The sequence below is a fragment of the Coregonus lavaretus genome, assembly GCF_964263955.1.
Source record: "Coregonus lavaretus genome assembly, contig: HAP1_SCAFFOLD_1854, whole genome shotgun sequence".
In the NCBI taxonomy this organism is placed as follows: Eukaryota; Metazoa; Chordata; class Actinopteri; order Salmoniformes; family Salmonidae; genus Coregonus; species Coregonus lavaretus.
Window position 1 is genome coordinate 30001 of NW_028156093.1, and position 17028 is coordinate 47028.

Genomic DNA, 17028 nt, shown 5'->3' on the forward strand with positions numbered 1-17028 from the left:
GTGGTTAGTAGCTGGTTATGTTGGTCAGCACAGTGGTTAGTAGATGGTTATGTTGGTCAGCACAGTGGTTAGTAGATGGTTATGTTGGTTAGCACAGTGGTTAGTAGATGGTTATGTTGGTCAGCACAGTGGTTAGTAGATGGTTATGTTGGTCAGCACAGTGGTTAGTAGCTGGTTATGTTGGTCAGCACAGTGGTTAGTAGCTGGTTATGTTGGTCAGCACAGTGGTTAGTAGCTGGTTATGTTGGTCAGCACAGTGGTTAGTAGATGGGTATGTTGGTCAGCACAGTGGTTAGTAGCTGGTTATGTTGGTTAGCACAGTGGTTAGTAGCTGGTTATGTTGGTCAGCACAGTGGTTAGTAGCTGGTTATGTTGCTTTGTGGTTTAACACTGGTTTCATGGCACCACATGTACAGTGTATGGAACTTCCTTATTCATACTGTCTTTATTTCTAGTAATATAGGGAAGCTGATGTGTGTGGATAAAGCACAGAACATGTCTGTACAGTGGTGTTGTTGAACAGCTTGGCACAGTCATCTAATATCCCTGGGTGTTGGTTTAGGTACTGTAGGTTTAATGTAGAGCCAGAGGATCTGCTCTCCTGTTGTGAGGGTTTCACATGTTCTACTCCTGGTTGAGCTGTGATAGTTGGACAGCATTTCATGTCCTGTGATCTAATGTCTGTCTACATTCTAGTTCAGGTCAGTGAGGTGTATGGGGCTGTTCTAAGGTCAGATCCTAGTCGAGGAGAATCTGTTTACTTTCAGACATGCAGCAGTTCTAAGGTTAAATATTCTGTAATGGTGCTGTTCTAAGGTCAGATCTTCTGTCATGGGGCTGTTCTATGGTCAGGTCCTAGTCGAGGAGAATCTGTTTACTTTCAGACATGCAGCAGTTCTAAGGTCAGATCTTCTGTAATGGTGCTGTTCTAAGGTTCAGATCTTCTGTAATGGGGCTGTTCTAAGGTCAGATCTTCTGTAATGGGGCTGTTCTAAGGTCAGATCTTCTGTAATGGTGCTGTTCTAAGGTTCAGATCTTCTGTAATGGGGCTGTTCTAAGGTCAGATCTTCTGTCATGGGGCTGTTCTATGGTCAGATCTTCTGTCATGGGGCTGTTCTATGGTCAGATCTTCTGTCATGGGGCTGTTCTATGGTCAGATCTTCTGTAATGGGGCTGTTCTAAGGTTCAGATCTTCTGTAATGGGGCTGTTCTAAGGTTCAGGTCTTCTGTCTGTTACCTAGTGCTTCTAGTCCATGTCAGAGAGGTGTCAGTGAGGTGTCAGAGAGGATGTAGAGGAGGTCTGCTGGCCTCCAGCTGGTTGGACAGACCTCTTTGGGCTGTTTTGCTTTCAGACACAGATGTGTTGTAAGTGTTGTCTGTAAATGTGGGAGCTGAGATCTACAGGGGTTAGGAGCTAAGGGGCACCAGGGGTTACTAACCCGGTTAGACTGCCTGGTTAGCCCTCTCTGAGAGACCCATCAGTTTCCACTGACCCTGGGTCTCCCATTCAGGTGGCCTTTATTTTCTCTAGCTTTGTTGCTGCAGCGAGGAATAATAAATACGTATCCCTGTGCACCCAGCTCCTTTTTCCATTTGGCTGGCTGACATCTGTTCAGTAAGAGCATTGGCTCAACTTATCTTAAACATACATATTGTCATAGTGAGTGTTCATCTTCCTCTGCCCTTTGTTATGAAACCCTATCTGTTCTGGAGGAGCAGCGCTGACCCCTCGTATGGCGAACCAACTGCTAACTTGACAGCCAGTCAAAACAACTCACCTTCCCCCTCTACCCCTGTGCCAAACGGTGCACCCCCACACCTCTCTCTTCACCCCCCAGACCCCTTCTCAAAGCACAGCCCCGGCACATTCTTCAGTTCACCTCTGAAACACAATCTATTTGAGATCAGTAGCAGATCAGTGAATTGCTCTCTCGTATCGGTTTGTCAAAATTGGCGTGAAACTCCCAGATAAAATCAGTAGAGCTGGAATTCTATTAGAGGAGAAACAAATGCTGTCTTTGAGGAGAGGTTAGTGGGGCCTCCGGGTGACCTGGGGATCAGGTTACTGCTCAGGGGAGGAGACTGGGTGGGGGGGTTGAGGGGAGGAGACAGTGGAGGAGGGGTGAAAAAGAGAGGTAAGGAAGGGGACAGACTAGAAGACGGGGGTGCCCTCTCCCTCTCAGCCTGCAGGGGAAATGGGGTCACCGCCCTGCCACCCCCCAGGGGTAACACCAGACCAACCAAGACAGAACAGGTTGTCCCATACGGGCACTGAATTCTTCCTGCTCCTACAGAGAAAACCTCCCTACACCTGTATAATCATGATCCCACTATAATACACATGTATAATACACCACTATAATACACCTGTACTGTATAATACACCACTATAATACACATGTATAATACATGGGGCGGCAGGTAGCTTAGTGATTAAGAGCGTTGTGCCAGTAACCGAAAGGTCGCTGGTTCTAATCCCCGAGCCGACTAGGTGAAAAATCTGTCGATGTGCCCTTGAGCAAGGCACAGATAAGAGCGTCTGCTAAATGACTAAAAATGTAAATGTAAAAATAATACACCACTATAATACACCTGTATAATACACCACTCTAATACACCTGTATAATCATGATCCCACTATAATAACAGGTGAGAGATGGCGTTAGGTTCTTCTCCCTGGATCATGTAGCTAGCTGCCAGGAGTGTTCTTCTCAGGACTGGAGCTATCTCCCCTGAGAGGTACTGAGGATCACAACACACACACACTCCCCGGCTCTTCACCATCCTCGTCCCGTAGCGCCACCTAGGGCCCAACGTACTCCTTTGGAGTAGAGTTAGAGTAGATGTAGTTAGGGGTGTGAACAGTTTGTGTCATGAACAGTGCTTGTGCCCATAGAAATAGACATGGGGCGCGGGATGTTCCCCAATGCTGGAACCCCTGAGTTAGAGTAGAGGTAGGTTAGAGTAGGGTAAAGGTAGAGTTAGGTTAGGTTAGAGTAGGGTAAGGTAAAGGTAGAGTTAGGTTAGGTTAGAGTAGGGTAAGGTAGAGTTAGGTTAGGGTAAGGTAGAGTTAGGTTAGAGTAGGGTAAGGTAAAGGTAGAGTTAGGTTAGAGTAGGGTAAGGTAAAGGTAGACTTAGGTTAGGTTAGGGTAAGGTAGAGTTAGGTTAGAGTAGGGTAAGGTAAAGGTAGAGTTAGGTTAGAGTAGGGTAAGGTAAAGGTAGACTTAGGTTAGAGTAGGGTAAGGTAGAGTTAGGTTAGAGTAGGGTAAGGTAGAGTTAGGTTAGAGTAGGGTAAGGTAAAGGTAGACTTAGGTTAGAGTAGGGTAAGGTAAAGGTAGAGTTAGGTTAGAGTAGGGCAAGGTAAACACAGGTTAGAGTAGGGTAAGGTAGACTTAGGTTAGGTTAGGGTAAGGTAGAGTTAGGTTAGAGTAGGGTAAGGTAAAGGTAGAGTTAGGTTAGAGTAGGGTAAGGTAAAGGTAGAGTTAGGTTAGAGCTGTGTGGAGTGGCTGGGACTGGCTGTAACTTGATAATGATGATTAGCTCTCTGTGGTGTGGTGTGGTGATGTGCTGCTGTCTGCAGTCCTGCTCTGCTCTGCTGTGTGGACTGGTTCTGGTCCGGTACTGATGATTAGCTCTTTGTGGTGTGGTGTGGTGCTGCTCTCTCCAGTCCTGAGCTGACTGGTTTGTTCTGGTCTGACTAACACCTCAAAGCCTACAACATGGGTCAAGGTTCACAGGGGTGAGACCTGTCAATCACTCTGGCGCTCTGTACTAACACACGCAGACACACACACACACACACACACACACACGGTTTAGCCCAGCTCACTGTGGGACCGTCGGCATGTGTAAACATTGGGCCTGAATATTAGATTAGTAAATTACCCCCTCAAACACACACACACACACACACGCACGCATGCACACATTTAAGCACAAACACACACACACACACACTCTCGATGTGAAAGCTACATAGAAGTGTTGATGATAGTTAATGAGAGCCAGTTGTTCCTCAATCCATGGGAGAGGAGAGGAGAGGAGAGGAGAGGAGAGGAGAGGAGAGGAGAGGAGAGGAGAGGAGAGGAGAGGAGAGGAGAGGAGAGGAGAGGAGAGGAGAGGAGAGGAGAGGAGAGGAGAGGAGAGGAGAGGAGAGGAGAGGAGAAAATACATTTGATGCTGCTGTAGCCTCTCTTCTCTCAGCAATTAAACATGACCTCAGGGTACTTCTCTCTCTCTCTCTCTCTCTCTCTCTCTCGCTCTCCCCTCCCTCTCTTCCCCTCCCTCCCTCTTTCTCTTCCTCGCTCTCTCTCGCTCTCCCCCTCCCTCACTCCCCCCCTCCTCTCTGAAACACTGAGCAGAGCTTCTCTCTCTGCTGTTTTTGTGGCTAAATATTTGTAATCAAACCAAGGCTGTGGCGCATGCAGGCCAACTGCTTATGTAGGGGAGAATGTTTTCAAGTCCAATAAGTAAGAAAGGCCCGTCTGTTGGAGCCAACTTTCTGTTGCAAGGCTGCGGAGCGCAGCACAGTTCAGCTGTGTTGTGATGTGTTGTGTTCTCGTCCCCACAGGGAGGATATTGACTCATTCTGCTCAGCTCTTTGCTGCTTTTTGTTATTACACTTTTTATCCAGCTAGCTACAGGTTTTAGCCCGCTAGCTACAGGTTTTATCCAGCTAGCTATAGGTTTTATCCAGCTAGCTACAGGTTTTATCCTGCTAGCTACAGGTTTTATCCAGCTAGCTACAGGTTTTATCCAGCTAGCTACAGGTTTTAGCCTGCTAGCTACAGGTTTTATCCAGCTAGCTACAGGTTTTATCCAGCTAGCTACAGGTTTTATCCAGCTAGCTACAGGTTTTATCCTGCTAGCTATAGGTTTTATCCAGTTAGCTACAGGTTTTAGCCCGCTAGCTACAGGTTTTATCCAGCTAGCTACAGGTTTTATCCAGCTAGCTACAGGTTTTATCCAGCTAGCTACAGGTTTTATCATTTGGTGTTTGTTTCATCGCCCTGATTCCTCCAGACCACACAACAGAGAGAGGGAGAGAGCAGATGAGATGAATAACAAGGGAGGGTGGTGTTTCTCCAGTGTAAAGGTGCATTGATTCTACCTCCAGGCCCAGGCCCTGCTCCCGCTCCCTGCCTGGTCCCATCCAGCCTCTCCCTCCCTATGCTGGGGCCTTTCAGCCCATCAGCAGCCCCGGGTCCTCTAGAGTCTCTGGGTCCTGATGTGTTCTCATTCAGTAATGAAATCCTCCTCTCCTCTCTGTGGGTAGGGAGCAGAGGAACAGGAGGGGGACGGAGAGAGGGGTGGAAACAGGGATGTCTGACCAAGGGCCTCAGGAATGTCAACATGTCTGTGGTAATACTGTCACCGGATGTTTACCACCCCATGTCCAACTGGTCCTGTCCAACACTGTGGCATCACAGAACACAAGAGCCCTCTGACACGTCAGGAAAATATTAGGGTTCTGTTGTTGCTCACATCCTGCCTAAGAGAAGGAGAGAAGAGAGACACCCAGCGGTGCCCTGAGGGTGCTGCTCTCCTCTTTCCTCTCTCTCTCTCTCTCTCTCTCTCTCTCTCTCTCGCTCTCTCTCTCTCTCTCTCTCTCTCTCTCCCCCCCCCAAGAGCACTATATAGTGTTTAAACTGTAGTTGACAGTCTCTCTGAGCTAATCTGCCTCCATTAGCTAGCGGAGGTCAGCATCTCTCTCTGGTTCTTTGTTGTGGTTGAGCAGCAGTGTGGTTCAGAGCAGAGCAGGTTGTCTTTGTTATTCAAACTAAGTTCAGCAGCGTATTAAAGAGCTCTTTGATGCTGTGATCTGCTGTTTCTGTGGAGCTTTACAAAGACCAGCGACTGACTGACTTCAGATTATATCTTTCCCCCAGAAAATGATGTTTTTTTATGGCACTTCAGTTAAATATGATTATTTTCTTCCAAACGAGGTCATTGTGTTGAGGTCGTCAGAATGCAGGAGCAATTAGAACAGAACAGTGCCCTGCCGTTCACTTTATGGTCTGTATGAAGAATAGAGTACCACAGCATGGCTTCAGCTGGAACATTTACAAGTCAAGGTTCAGCTTCATATAGGCCACCAGTAAACCAACAATGAACTGTTTACTGTACTTCAGTCTCTTTTATCCCAAGTGATTTACAACAGTGAGTGCAGAAACCTTAGGGCAGTGTCCCTCTCAGCTGTAGTGAAAAACAGCTTTCCTTCTGATCTTCCCTGATTCCCACAGCTAGAGCTGTCCCTTCTTAATGATGTCACTGGGCTGACCTCTCACTCCGTAGCTAGAGCTGTCCCTTCTTAATGATGTCACTGGGCTGACCTCACATTCAGTAGCTAGAGCTGTCCCTTCTTAATGATGTCACTGGGCTGACCTCTCACTCAGTAGCTAGAGCTGTCCCTTCTTAATGATGTCACTGGGCTGAACTCACATTTAGTAGCTAGAGCTGTCCCTTCTTAATGATGTCACTGGGCTGACCTCTCACTCCGTAGCTAGAGCTGTCCCTTCTTAATGATGTCACTGGGCTGACCTCTCACTCCGTAGCTAGAGCTGTCCCTTCTTAATGATGTCACTGGGCTGAACTCACATTTAGTAGCTAGAGCTGTCCCTTCTTAATGATGTCACTGGGCTGACCTCTCACTCAGTAGCTAGAGCTGTCCCTTCTTAATGATGTCACTGGGCTGACCTCTCACTCAGTAGCTAGAGCTGTCCCTTCTTAATGATGTCACTGGGCTGACCTCTCACTCAGTAGCCATGTCCTCAACATTCTAATTATACCACTGCCACTGACCCCTGAATTAACAATGATGTCGCTTACTAATGATGTTACTGGAGCTGAGCAGTGATGTTCTGCTCTATCTAAACTACTGTAGGCATTTTGAACCATTTCATTTGTCTGAAGGGACAAACTCCGCCTACCCAGCGGACCAGGAGAGCTAAATCAAGTATGCCTACTGCTCTGACAAATCAGATATCTCAAATCACCGTTCCTACAGCTTCCACAACCACACAGGAAAGTTTGATACTAGCCTAGGTGAGATTTCATCCCTTTAAAACCATGACCAGAGAGAGACTGACAAAGAATACAGCAAAGAGCTGCTGTTTTTTAAAGTTTTTATTCAGCACTGTCAACAGTGCTTTTATTCAAGACTTTTGTAAACAGAAATGTCCTTCTTCCTACTTCCCCTCGCGCTGCAGCTGAGTAGCCGTGTATCAGTAGCCATGAGTTTGTATTATTAGTAGCTCCTCATGTCTATTTTAATATCAAGGAATATTTTACTTACTCTGGTCATAGGAACAACATGAATTTGTGCATGAGGCAAAAACAATGTGGTGTGACTTGAGTTTGGCCATCAGGTGGAAGACTGTCCCCCCTCTCTCTGGTCAGTGTCACCAGAGGAAAGGAGAGAGCGGGGGACCGTGAGACGACCCTCTGCTGCTCTCCTCCTCCCTCCGCTGAGACTCACCGTCAGTCCAGTCAGATACGAAAAGTCCATGATTTCAATTTATGCTCAGCTGTGCCTCGCAAGTGATACAACAACTGATCTGTTTTGTTATCAAAGCTCGAGTTTTGAAATATAATATGGTCTGAGAAGAACAATATTGGCAGGCCAGGCATATAGCCAATATGCTGTGGAAATGTATTAGGCCTACTGCAAAAACTTAATTCCTACAGAACTGTTTTTATTAGGTTAATGTTGCATAGGCTTATATATTTTAAGTCATGTTTAAAAATAAATCTGAGTGGTAGATCTCTGCTTGCTTTTTGACTCCGAAAGTGATCTTGACTCAGAAAAGGTTGGTGACCACTGTTGTAGAGGAATGTACCCTGTCTGTCTGACACCACTCTCCATCCTCTAGAGGAATGTACCCTGTCTGTCTGACACCACTCTCCATCCTCTAGAGGAATGTACCCTGTCTCTCTGACACCACTCTCCATCCTCTAGAGGAATGTACCCTGTCTCTCTGACACCACTCTCCATCCTCTAGAGGAATGTACCCTGTCTGTCTGACACCACTCTCCATCCTCTAGAGGAATGTACCCTGTCTGTCTGACACCACTCTCCATCCTCTAGAGGAATGTACCCTGTCTCTCTGACACCACTCTCCATCCTCTAGAGGAATGTACCCTGTCTCTCTGACACCACTCTCCATCCTCTAGAGGAATGTACCCTGTCTGTCTGACACCACTCTCCATCCTCTAGAGGAATGTACCCTGTCTGTCTGACACCACTCTCCATCCTCTAGAGGAATGTACCCTGTCTGTCTGACACCACTCTCCATCCTCTAGAGGAATGTACCCTGTCTCTCTGACACCACTCTCCATCCTCTAGAGGAATGTACCTTGTCTGAGTTATTCTCCTAGGATCTGGGTCAGAGGTCACACAGATGTGTCCTGGGTGATTAGCATTTTGACACCCGTGGTTTGCGTAGTGATTGGCATGTTGAGATCCGTGGTTTGTGTGGTTTCACACCCCTGGGATGTGACTCTCTCAGTGGATAAAATGCCCATAAGGACAGAGAATACAGGGCCTTCAGAAAGTATTCACACCCCTTGACGTATTCCACATTTTGTTGTGTTACAGCCTGAATACAAAATGGATTAAACATATATTTTTTCTCACTCAACTACATACAATACTCCATAATGACAAAGTGAAAACATGTTTTTAGAAATTTTTGCTAATTTATTGAAGATTAAATATCTCATTTACATACGTTTTCACACCCCTGAGTCAAGACTTTGTAGAAGCACTTTTGGCAGCGATTACAGCTGTGATTTAAGTCAAATCTGTAACTCGGCCACTCAGGAACATTCACTGTCTTCTTGGTAAACAACTCCAGTGTACATTTGGCCTTGAGTTTTAGGCTGTTGTCCTGCTGAAAGGTGATTTAATCTCCCAGCAGACTGAACCAGGTTTTCCTCTAGGATATTGGCTGTGCTTAGCTCCATTACATAAGTAAAAGGGATATTCATTGTCTGCTTTTTTAAATGTTTAGCCATCTACCAATAGGTGCCATTTTTGTGAGGCATTGTCAAACCTCCCTGGTCTTTGTGTTTGAATCTGTGTTTGAAATTCACTGCTCAACTGAGGGACCTTACAGTTAATTGTATGTGTGGGGTATAGAGGAGTTAGTCATTATAAAACTAATGTTAACCACAGAGTGCCTTGCAAAAGTATTCATCCCCCTTGGCGTTTTTCCTATTTTGTTGCATTACAACCTGTAATTTAAATGGATTTTTATTTGGATTTGGATGTAATGGACATACACAAAATAGTCCAAATTGGTGAAGTGAAATGAAATATTTTTTTTATTTATAATAAATAATAACGGAAAAGTGGTGCGTGCATATGTATTCACCCCCTTTGCTATGAAGCCCCTAAATAAGATATGGTGCAACCAATTACCTTCAGAAGTCACATAATTAGTTAAATAAAGTCCACCTGTGTGCAATCTAAGTGTCACAATATCTGTCACATGATCTCAGTATATATACACCTGTTCTGAAAGGCCCCAGAGTCTGCAACACCACTAAGCAAGGGGCACCACCAAGCAAGCGGCACCATGAAGACCAAGGAGCGGTCCAAACAGGTCAGGGACAAAGTTGTGGAGAAGTACAGATCAGGGTTGGGTTATAAAAAATATCAGAAACTTTGAACATCCCACGGGATGATATGGCACCACAACAAACCTGCCAAGAGAGGGCCGCCCACCAAAACTCACGGACCAGGCAAGGAGGGCATTAATCAGAGAGGCAACAAAGAGATCATGATAACCCTGAAGGAGCTGCAAAGCGCCACAGCGGAGATTGGAGTATCTGTCCATAGGACCACTTTAAGCCGTACACTCCACAGAGCTGGGCTTTACAGAAGAGTGGCCAGAAAAAAGCCATTGCTTAAAGAAAAAAATAAGCAAACACGTTTGGTGTTCGCCAAAATGCATGTGGGAGACTCCCCAAACATATGGAAGAAGGTCCTCTGGTCAGATGAGACTAAAATTGATATTTTTGGCCATCAAGGAAAACACTATGTCTGGCGCAAACCCAACACCTCTCATCACCCCGAGAACACCATCCCCACAGTGAAGCATGGTGGTGGCAGCATCATGTGTGGGGATATTTTTCATCGGCAGGGACTGGGAAACTGGTCAGAATTGAAGGAATGATGGATGGTGCTAAATACAGGGAAATTCTTGAGGGAAACCTGTTTCAGTCTTCCAGAGATTTGAGACTGGGACGGAGGTTCACCTTCCAGCAGGACAATGACCCTAAGCATACTGCTAAAGCAACACTCGAGTGGTTTAAGAGGAAACATTTAAATGTCTTGAAATGGCCTAGTCAAAGCCAAGACCTCAATCCAATTGAGAATCTGTGGTATGACTTAAAGATTGCTGTACACCAGCGGAACCCATCCAACTTGAAGGAGCTGGAGCAGTTTTGCATGCTCAAGTTTTCAGTTTTTTTGTCTTATTTCTTGTTTATTTCACAAGAAAAAATATTTTGCATCTTCAAAGTGGTAGGCATGTTGTGTAAATCAAATGATACAAACCCCCCAAAAATCAATTTTAATTCCAGGTTGTAAGGCAACAAAATAGGAAAAATGCCAAGGGGGGTGAATACTTTCGCAAGCCACTGTATGTGACTTGTTAAGCAAATGTTTACTCCTGAACTTATATTAGGCTTGCCATAACAAATGGTTTAATACTTATTGACTCAAGACATTTCAGCTTTTCATTTGTAATTAATTGGTAAACATTTTCTAAAAACATAATTCCACTTTGACATTATGGGGTATTGTACAGTATGTAGGGTAGTGACACCAAATCTAAATGTAATCCATTTTAAATTCAGGCTGAAACACAACAACATGTGGAAAAAGTTACTTTACTTCCTGATATGTTTCTAGGTTCAGGATGGTAATTATAACAACCTTGATGTGTTCACAAGGGAGACAAATAGCTGTCTAGGAGACCGATGGAAGCAGCCAATACTAGGGGTGTGTGTGTGACTGTGTGCGTGCAAGTTTTCTTATGTTCTTTTTCCCTCCATTCTTACATTTTACATTTTAGTCATTTTAGCAGACGCCCTTATCCAGAGCGACTTACAGTTAGTGAGTGCATACATTTTCATACTGGCCCCCCGTGGGAAAACGAACCCACAACCCTGGCGTTGCAAACGCCATGCTCTATCAACTGAGCTACAGGGGATTCTTCTTGCCATCTACCTTGACAACTTCGTTAGCTAATTCCTGAAGTACTTACATTATGTTGATTTGTTTCCAAGAAAATAATAGGTCTAGAACCTCTTATGTGCATCTATCTATATTTAGAGAAAGTAGTAGTATCTTAGCAAGCAGTCTCATGGCTGTATTGGTGAGGAACAGAGTAGACTGGGCTGGAAACCCTGTTACCCACAGAGAGTGAGTGAGTGAGTGAGTGAGTGAGTGAGTGAGTGAGAGAGAGAGAGAGAGAGAGAGAGAGAGAGAGAGAGAGAGAGAGAGAGAGAGAGAGGGGGGAGCGCGAGAGAGAGAGAGAGAGAGAGAGAGAGAGAGAGAGAGAGAGAGAGAGAGAGAGAGAGAGAGAGAGAGAGAGAGAGAGAGAGAGAGAGAGAGAGAGAGAGAGAGAGAGAGAGAGAGAGAGAATCAGTGGTTTTCTTCTCTGTTCCTCCCGGCAGCTGCTCTACTTATTCACCCTCTTCCGTTCTGACGAGGAGGTGGATGTTTGCGTTCGCCGGATACCTTAACCAATTACAAGTTCCCCCTAACACAATACACATGGAGCAGAGTGTCTAGTGGTCGTTACTGCCTCTATTGCAATGCTTGGAAAATGTTACATTTCTGTAGAAAAAAGAGACAGAGAGACACAGACAGAGAGCACATCCTTTCCTCATTAGTTGGAGAAGAGAGAGGTTTTGGCACAGGGACTGTATGGAAGCCCTGAACTGTGTTTATATGGTTCTTGTTTTTAGCCTTTGATGACACTGTTTAGAATAGGAAATATCTAATAACTCAGGCATTCTGTTTAAAGCTGTGCCAGTGGGCTCAGTATATGACTGGAGGCCTGAAACACTATATCCTATACTGACATAGTATACATTTAACTCTCAGGAAGGAGGAACGCTGGATGTAGTGGGAGAGATCGAGGCAGCTGAGAGAACAGGATGAGGAGAGAGAGGGAGACTGAAAGACTGCTGAGAGAACAGGCTGAGGAGAGAGAGGGAGACTGAAATACTGCTGAGAGAACAGGCTGAGGAGAGAGAGGGAGAGGGAGACTGAAAGACTGGTGAGAGAACAGGCTGAGGAGAGAGAGGGAGAGGGAGACTGAAATACTGCTGAGAGAACAGGCTGAGGAGAGAGAGGGAGACTGAAAGACTGCTGAGAGAACAGGCTGTGGAGAGAGAGGGAGGGAGACTGAAAGACTGCTGAGAGAACAGGCTGAGGAGAGAGAGAGAGGGAGACTGAAAGACTGCTGAGAGAACAGGGTGAGGAGAGAGAGGGAGAGGTAGACTGAAAGACTGCTGAGAGAACAGGCTGAGGAGAGAGAGGGAGAGGTAGACTGAAAGACTGCTGAGAGAACAGGCTGAGGAGAGAGAGGGAGGGAGACTGAAAGACTGCTGAGAGAACAGGCTGAGGAGAGAGAGGGAGACTGAAAGACTGCTGAGAGAACAGGCTGAGGAGAGAGAGAGAGGGAGACTGAAAGACTGCTGAGAGAACAGGGTGAGGAGAGAGAGGGAGAGGTAGACTGAAAGACTGCTGAGAGAACAGGCTGAGGAGAGAGAGGGAGGGAGACTGAAAGACTGCTGAGAGAACAGGCTGAGGGAGAGAGGAGAGGGAGACTGAAAGACTGCTGAGAGAAGAGTGTGGAGAGAGAGACTGAAAGACTGCTGAGAGAACAGTCTGTGGAGAGGGAGACTGAAAGACTGCTGAGAGAACAGGCTGAGTAGAGAGAGAGAGGGAGACAGACAAAGAAAAATAGAGGGAAGGGGTTGGGGTAATAGGAACCATGTGCAGGTTGGTCAAATGGGGAGGGGGACGGGAGACAAGGCTGGACACAGAGAGCTTCTCTAAAGCAGATTCTTTATGGATTAATTCTCATGTTCATGTACTGGGGACTTTCTACCATTATCATTAACTAACATCAGATAGGTTCTGTTAGAGATGTGAGGGAGGCTGCTCTAAGACAGTCATGTTATTAAACCTGGCAGTATAGACCACATCAGAGAACTCTCAGGAGGCTGCTCTAAGACAGTCATGTTATTAAACCTGGCAGTATAGACCACATCAGAGAACTCTCAGGAGACTGCTCTAAGACAGTCATGTTATTAAACCTGGCAGTATAGACCACATCAGAGAACTCTCAGGGAGGCTGCTCTAAGACAGTCATGTTATTAAACCTGGCAGTATAGACCACATCAGAGAACTCTCAGGAGACTGCTCTAAGACAGTCATGTTATTAAACCTGGCAGTATAGACCACATCAGAGAACTCTCAGGGAGGCTGCTCTAAGACAGTCATGTTATTAAACCTGGCAGTATAGACCACATCAGAGAACTCTCAGGAGGCTGCTCTAAGACAGTCATGTTATTAAACCTGGCAGTATAGACCACATCAGAGAACTCTCAGGAGACTGCTCTAAGACAGTCATGTTATTAAACCTGGCAGTATAGACCACATCAGAGAACTCTCAGGAGACTGCTCTAAGACAGTCATGTTATTAAACCTGGCAGTATAGACCACATCAGAGAACTCTCAGGAGGCTGCTCTAAGACAGTCATGTTATTAAACCTGGCAGTATAGACCACATCAGAGAACTCTCAGGAGACTGCTCTAAGACAGTCATGTTATTAAACCTGGCAGTATAGACCACATCAGAGAACTCTCAGGGAGGCTGCTCTAAGACAGTCATGTTATTAAACCTGGCAGTATAGACCACATCAGAGAACTCTCAGGAGACTGCTCTAAGACAGTCATGTTATTAAACCTGGCAGTATAGACCACATCAGAGAACTCTCAGGAGGCTGCTCTAAGACAGTCATGTTATTAAACCTGGCAGTATAGACCACATCAGAGAACTCTCAGGAGACTGCTCTAAGACAGTCATGTTATTTAACCTGGCAGTATAGAGCACATCAGAGAACTCTCAGGAGACTGCTCTAAGACAGTCATGTTATTAAACCTGGCAGTATAGACCACATCATATACAGTGGGGAGAACAAGTATTTGATACACTGCCGATTTTGTAAGTTTTCCTACTTACAAAGCATGTAGAGGTCTGTAATGTTTATCATAGGTACACTTCAACTGTGAGAGACGGAACACAATACACATGGAAAATGAACTTCTTCCATTTTCTAATAATTGCGCCAACAGTTGTTGCCTTCTCACCAAGCTGCTTGCCTATTGTCCTGTAGCCCATCCCAGCCTTGTGCAGGTCTACAATTTTATCCCTGATGTCCTTACACAGCTCTCTGGTCTTGGCCGTTGTGGAGAGGTTGGAGTCTGTTTGATTGAGTGTGTGGACAGGTGTCTTTTATACAGGTAACGAGTTCAAACAGGTGCAGTTAATACAGGTAATGAGTGGAGAACAGGATGGCTTCTTAAAGAAAAACTAACAGGTCTGTGAGAGCCGGAATTCTTACTGGTTGGTAGGTGATCAAATACTTAGGTCATGCAATAAAATGCAAATTAATTACTTAAAAATCATACAATGTGGTTTTCAGGATTTTTGTTTTAGATTCCGTCTCTCACAGTTGAAGTGTACCTATGATAAAAATTACAGACCTCTACATGCTTTGTAAGTAGGAAAACCTGCAAAATCGGCAGTGTATCAAATACTTGTTCTCCCCACTGTAACTCTCAGGAGGCTGCTCTAAGACAGTCATGTTATTAAACCTGGCAGTATAGACCACATTGACTTATTCCCATTTGTCATTGTTGCCATGCCACTCCTATCCCCACAGAGACAAAGGCTGGGACTCTAACATCCATAACATTGGTGCACAAGCCATTCCACCCCACTGGCCACAGTCATTGTTCCAAACAATCAGATCTGCCTTCCTGGGAAAAACTTTTAAAAGGCACATGTCACATTTCGTAAGAAGTGCAAAATTATTTTAAGACCACAGAAAAAGCCTCTGAGGTTTTCTCCTTTAATGTCTGTAACTGTGTTCTGATGTTTCGGTCAGTTTATTCATGGTTTCAATCACCCAGATATTTGTTTAGGGCCCTTGTAAAGATCGAGCTGAACAAGAAACACAGTCACCAAAGAGCCTCTCAGTTGGTTGGGTTGGTCCTGTGATGTCACAGTACTGCTAAAAAGCGTGTGTGTGTGCGCGTCTCTCTCTGTGTCCCCCCCCAGGTGCAGCGTGGCGAGCAGCAGTGTAGCTCCTCATCAGGACCTTGCGGTGTGGACTCGTCCTCCCGTCACAGCGGGGTCCAGGACAGTGGGTTCGGCAGTGACAGCGCCAGGATCCGTATTGTCCAGATAGAGCATCAGAGTGGAGCCTCCCACCACCGCATCGCTAGACCCTCCAGGAAGTCCACCATCATCAAGAACCTCTCCTTCATCCCCTTCGACATCTTCCTGACCGCTAGTAAACTCTCTCTCATGACCTATGCCTGCTCTACTCTAGCCAAGGCCCCTAAAGAGACCCCCCCCGCCTCGCCTGAGAAGAAGGATGGAGACAGGACGACAGGGAAGAGTGCCCTGAACCAGCCAGACACCCCGGGCTACACCACCCCTACCCCAGCCCCAGCCTCCTCCTCCCCCAACCCAGGCCCTCCTACCCTGGTCCCTCTCTCAGGCCTGACAGCAGAGGACCTCCTGAACAGTAACACCTCTCCCCAGCCCCAGGGGCCCCGCGGCTCCCTGCTCTCCCTGGACTCCCTGCCTGCCCCCAGCCGTTCATCAGCCCGCCAGGCCCTGGGGGTCACCATCGTGAGGCAGCCTGGGAGGAGAGGGGCTGGAGACCTGGTCCTGGAGCCTCTACTCTACATCCAGGTTGTCCAACCCTCGGCCCTGCTCAGCTGTCACCACCGTAAACAGAGGATGGAAGTGTCCGTGTTCGATGTGGCTCTGAGGGGAGTCTCCTCCGACTATAAGTGTCTGGGTGAGAGGAGGGGGACTTGAGCTTGTGTAGCTTTTGATGTATCACGGTCACTTTCAAAATAATAATATCATCTCTCTCTTTTCTATTTTCTCTCTTTCTCTCTTTATTTGTTATCTTTTCTCTCTCTTTCTCTCTCACTCTCGCTCTCTCTCTCTCACGCTCCCTCCCTCTCTCTCTCTCGCGCTCCCTCCCTCCCTCTCTCTCTCTCGCGCTCCCTCTCCCTCTCCTCCTCTCTCCAGATCCAGGGAAGTCTCTCCCGGAGGCGTTAGACTACAGTGTGTTCTGGCTCCAGACAGTAGCAGGAGAGACTGACAGTCAGACAGGCATCCCCCCTCCTCTGGCCTTTCTACAGATCAAAGACTTCCTCAATGGACCAGGTGAGGAGAGCTGTACTGAACTCACACACACTCAATTCACACACACTCTACAGTACACACAGTCTATACTCACGCCCTACACACACACACACACACACACACACACACACACACACACAGCTGTGTTTTCCTGAAATGTCAGGACTTTTTGGAGTATACAATGTTTTCGCCATTAGAAATCTTATTTTCCCTAATCTCTAACCCTAACCCTAACCCTAAAACCCTAAACCTAACCCTTAAGCTTAAAATAGCATTTGAACAAATTCAGGACCTGAAAAAAGTTATTTAGTTATAGTTTTCCTTCCTTGTCAGGACATGAAGGTGAAATGTGAGGACATTGGGGTCCTGATAATGTAGGAAAACAAGTGCACACACACTCACACACACTCACTCTCAAGTTAAAAGCATCAGTTCTCAACTCCTGTCAGGGGAGATGTCCACTGCTGTTCATCAGCTAAGCATGGAGCCACTCATGGACATTAGAAGGGTTTGAAGTACTGAAGCATCTCTGCAGGGAGTCCAACCCCACAAC

The 17028-nt window shown here is 46.2% G+C and overlaps 1 protein-coding gene across 1 annotated transcript in view; it reads left to right on the top strand.

Annotated features, from left to right (window-relative positions):
* The window catches only part of LOC311126859 (intermembrane lipid transfer protein VPS13B-like), a gene marked incomplete at both ends in the record, with an annotated part of 94358 nt that overhangs the window by 29425 nt on the left and 47905 nt on the right, over positions 1-17028 (top strand). Inside the window, 2 exons of the mRNA XM_084200838.1 lie at positions 15369-16119; positions 16359-16496. Coding sequence (XP_084056964.1) covers positions 15369-16119; positions 16359-16496 — 889 coding nt within the window. The remainder of the gene's footprint in view (positions 1-15368; positions 16120-16358; positions 16497-17028) is intronic.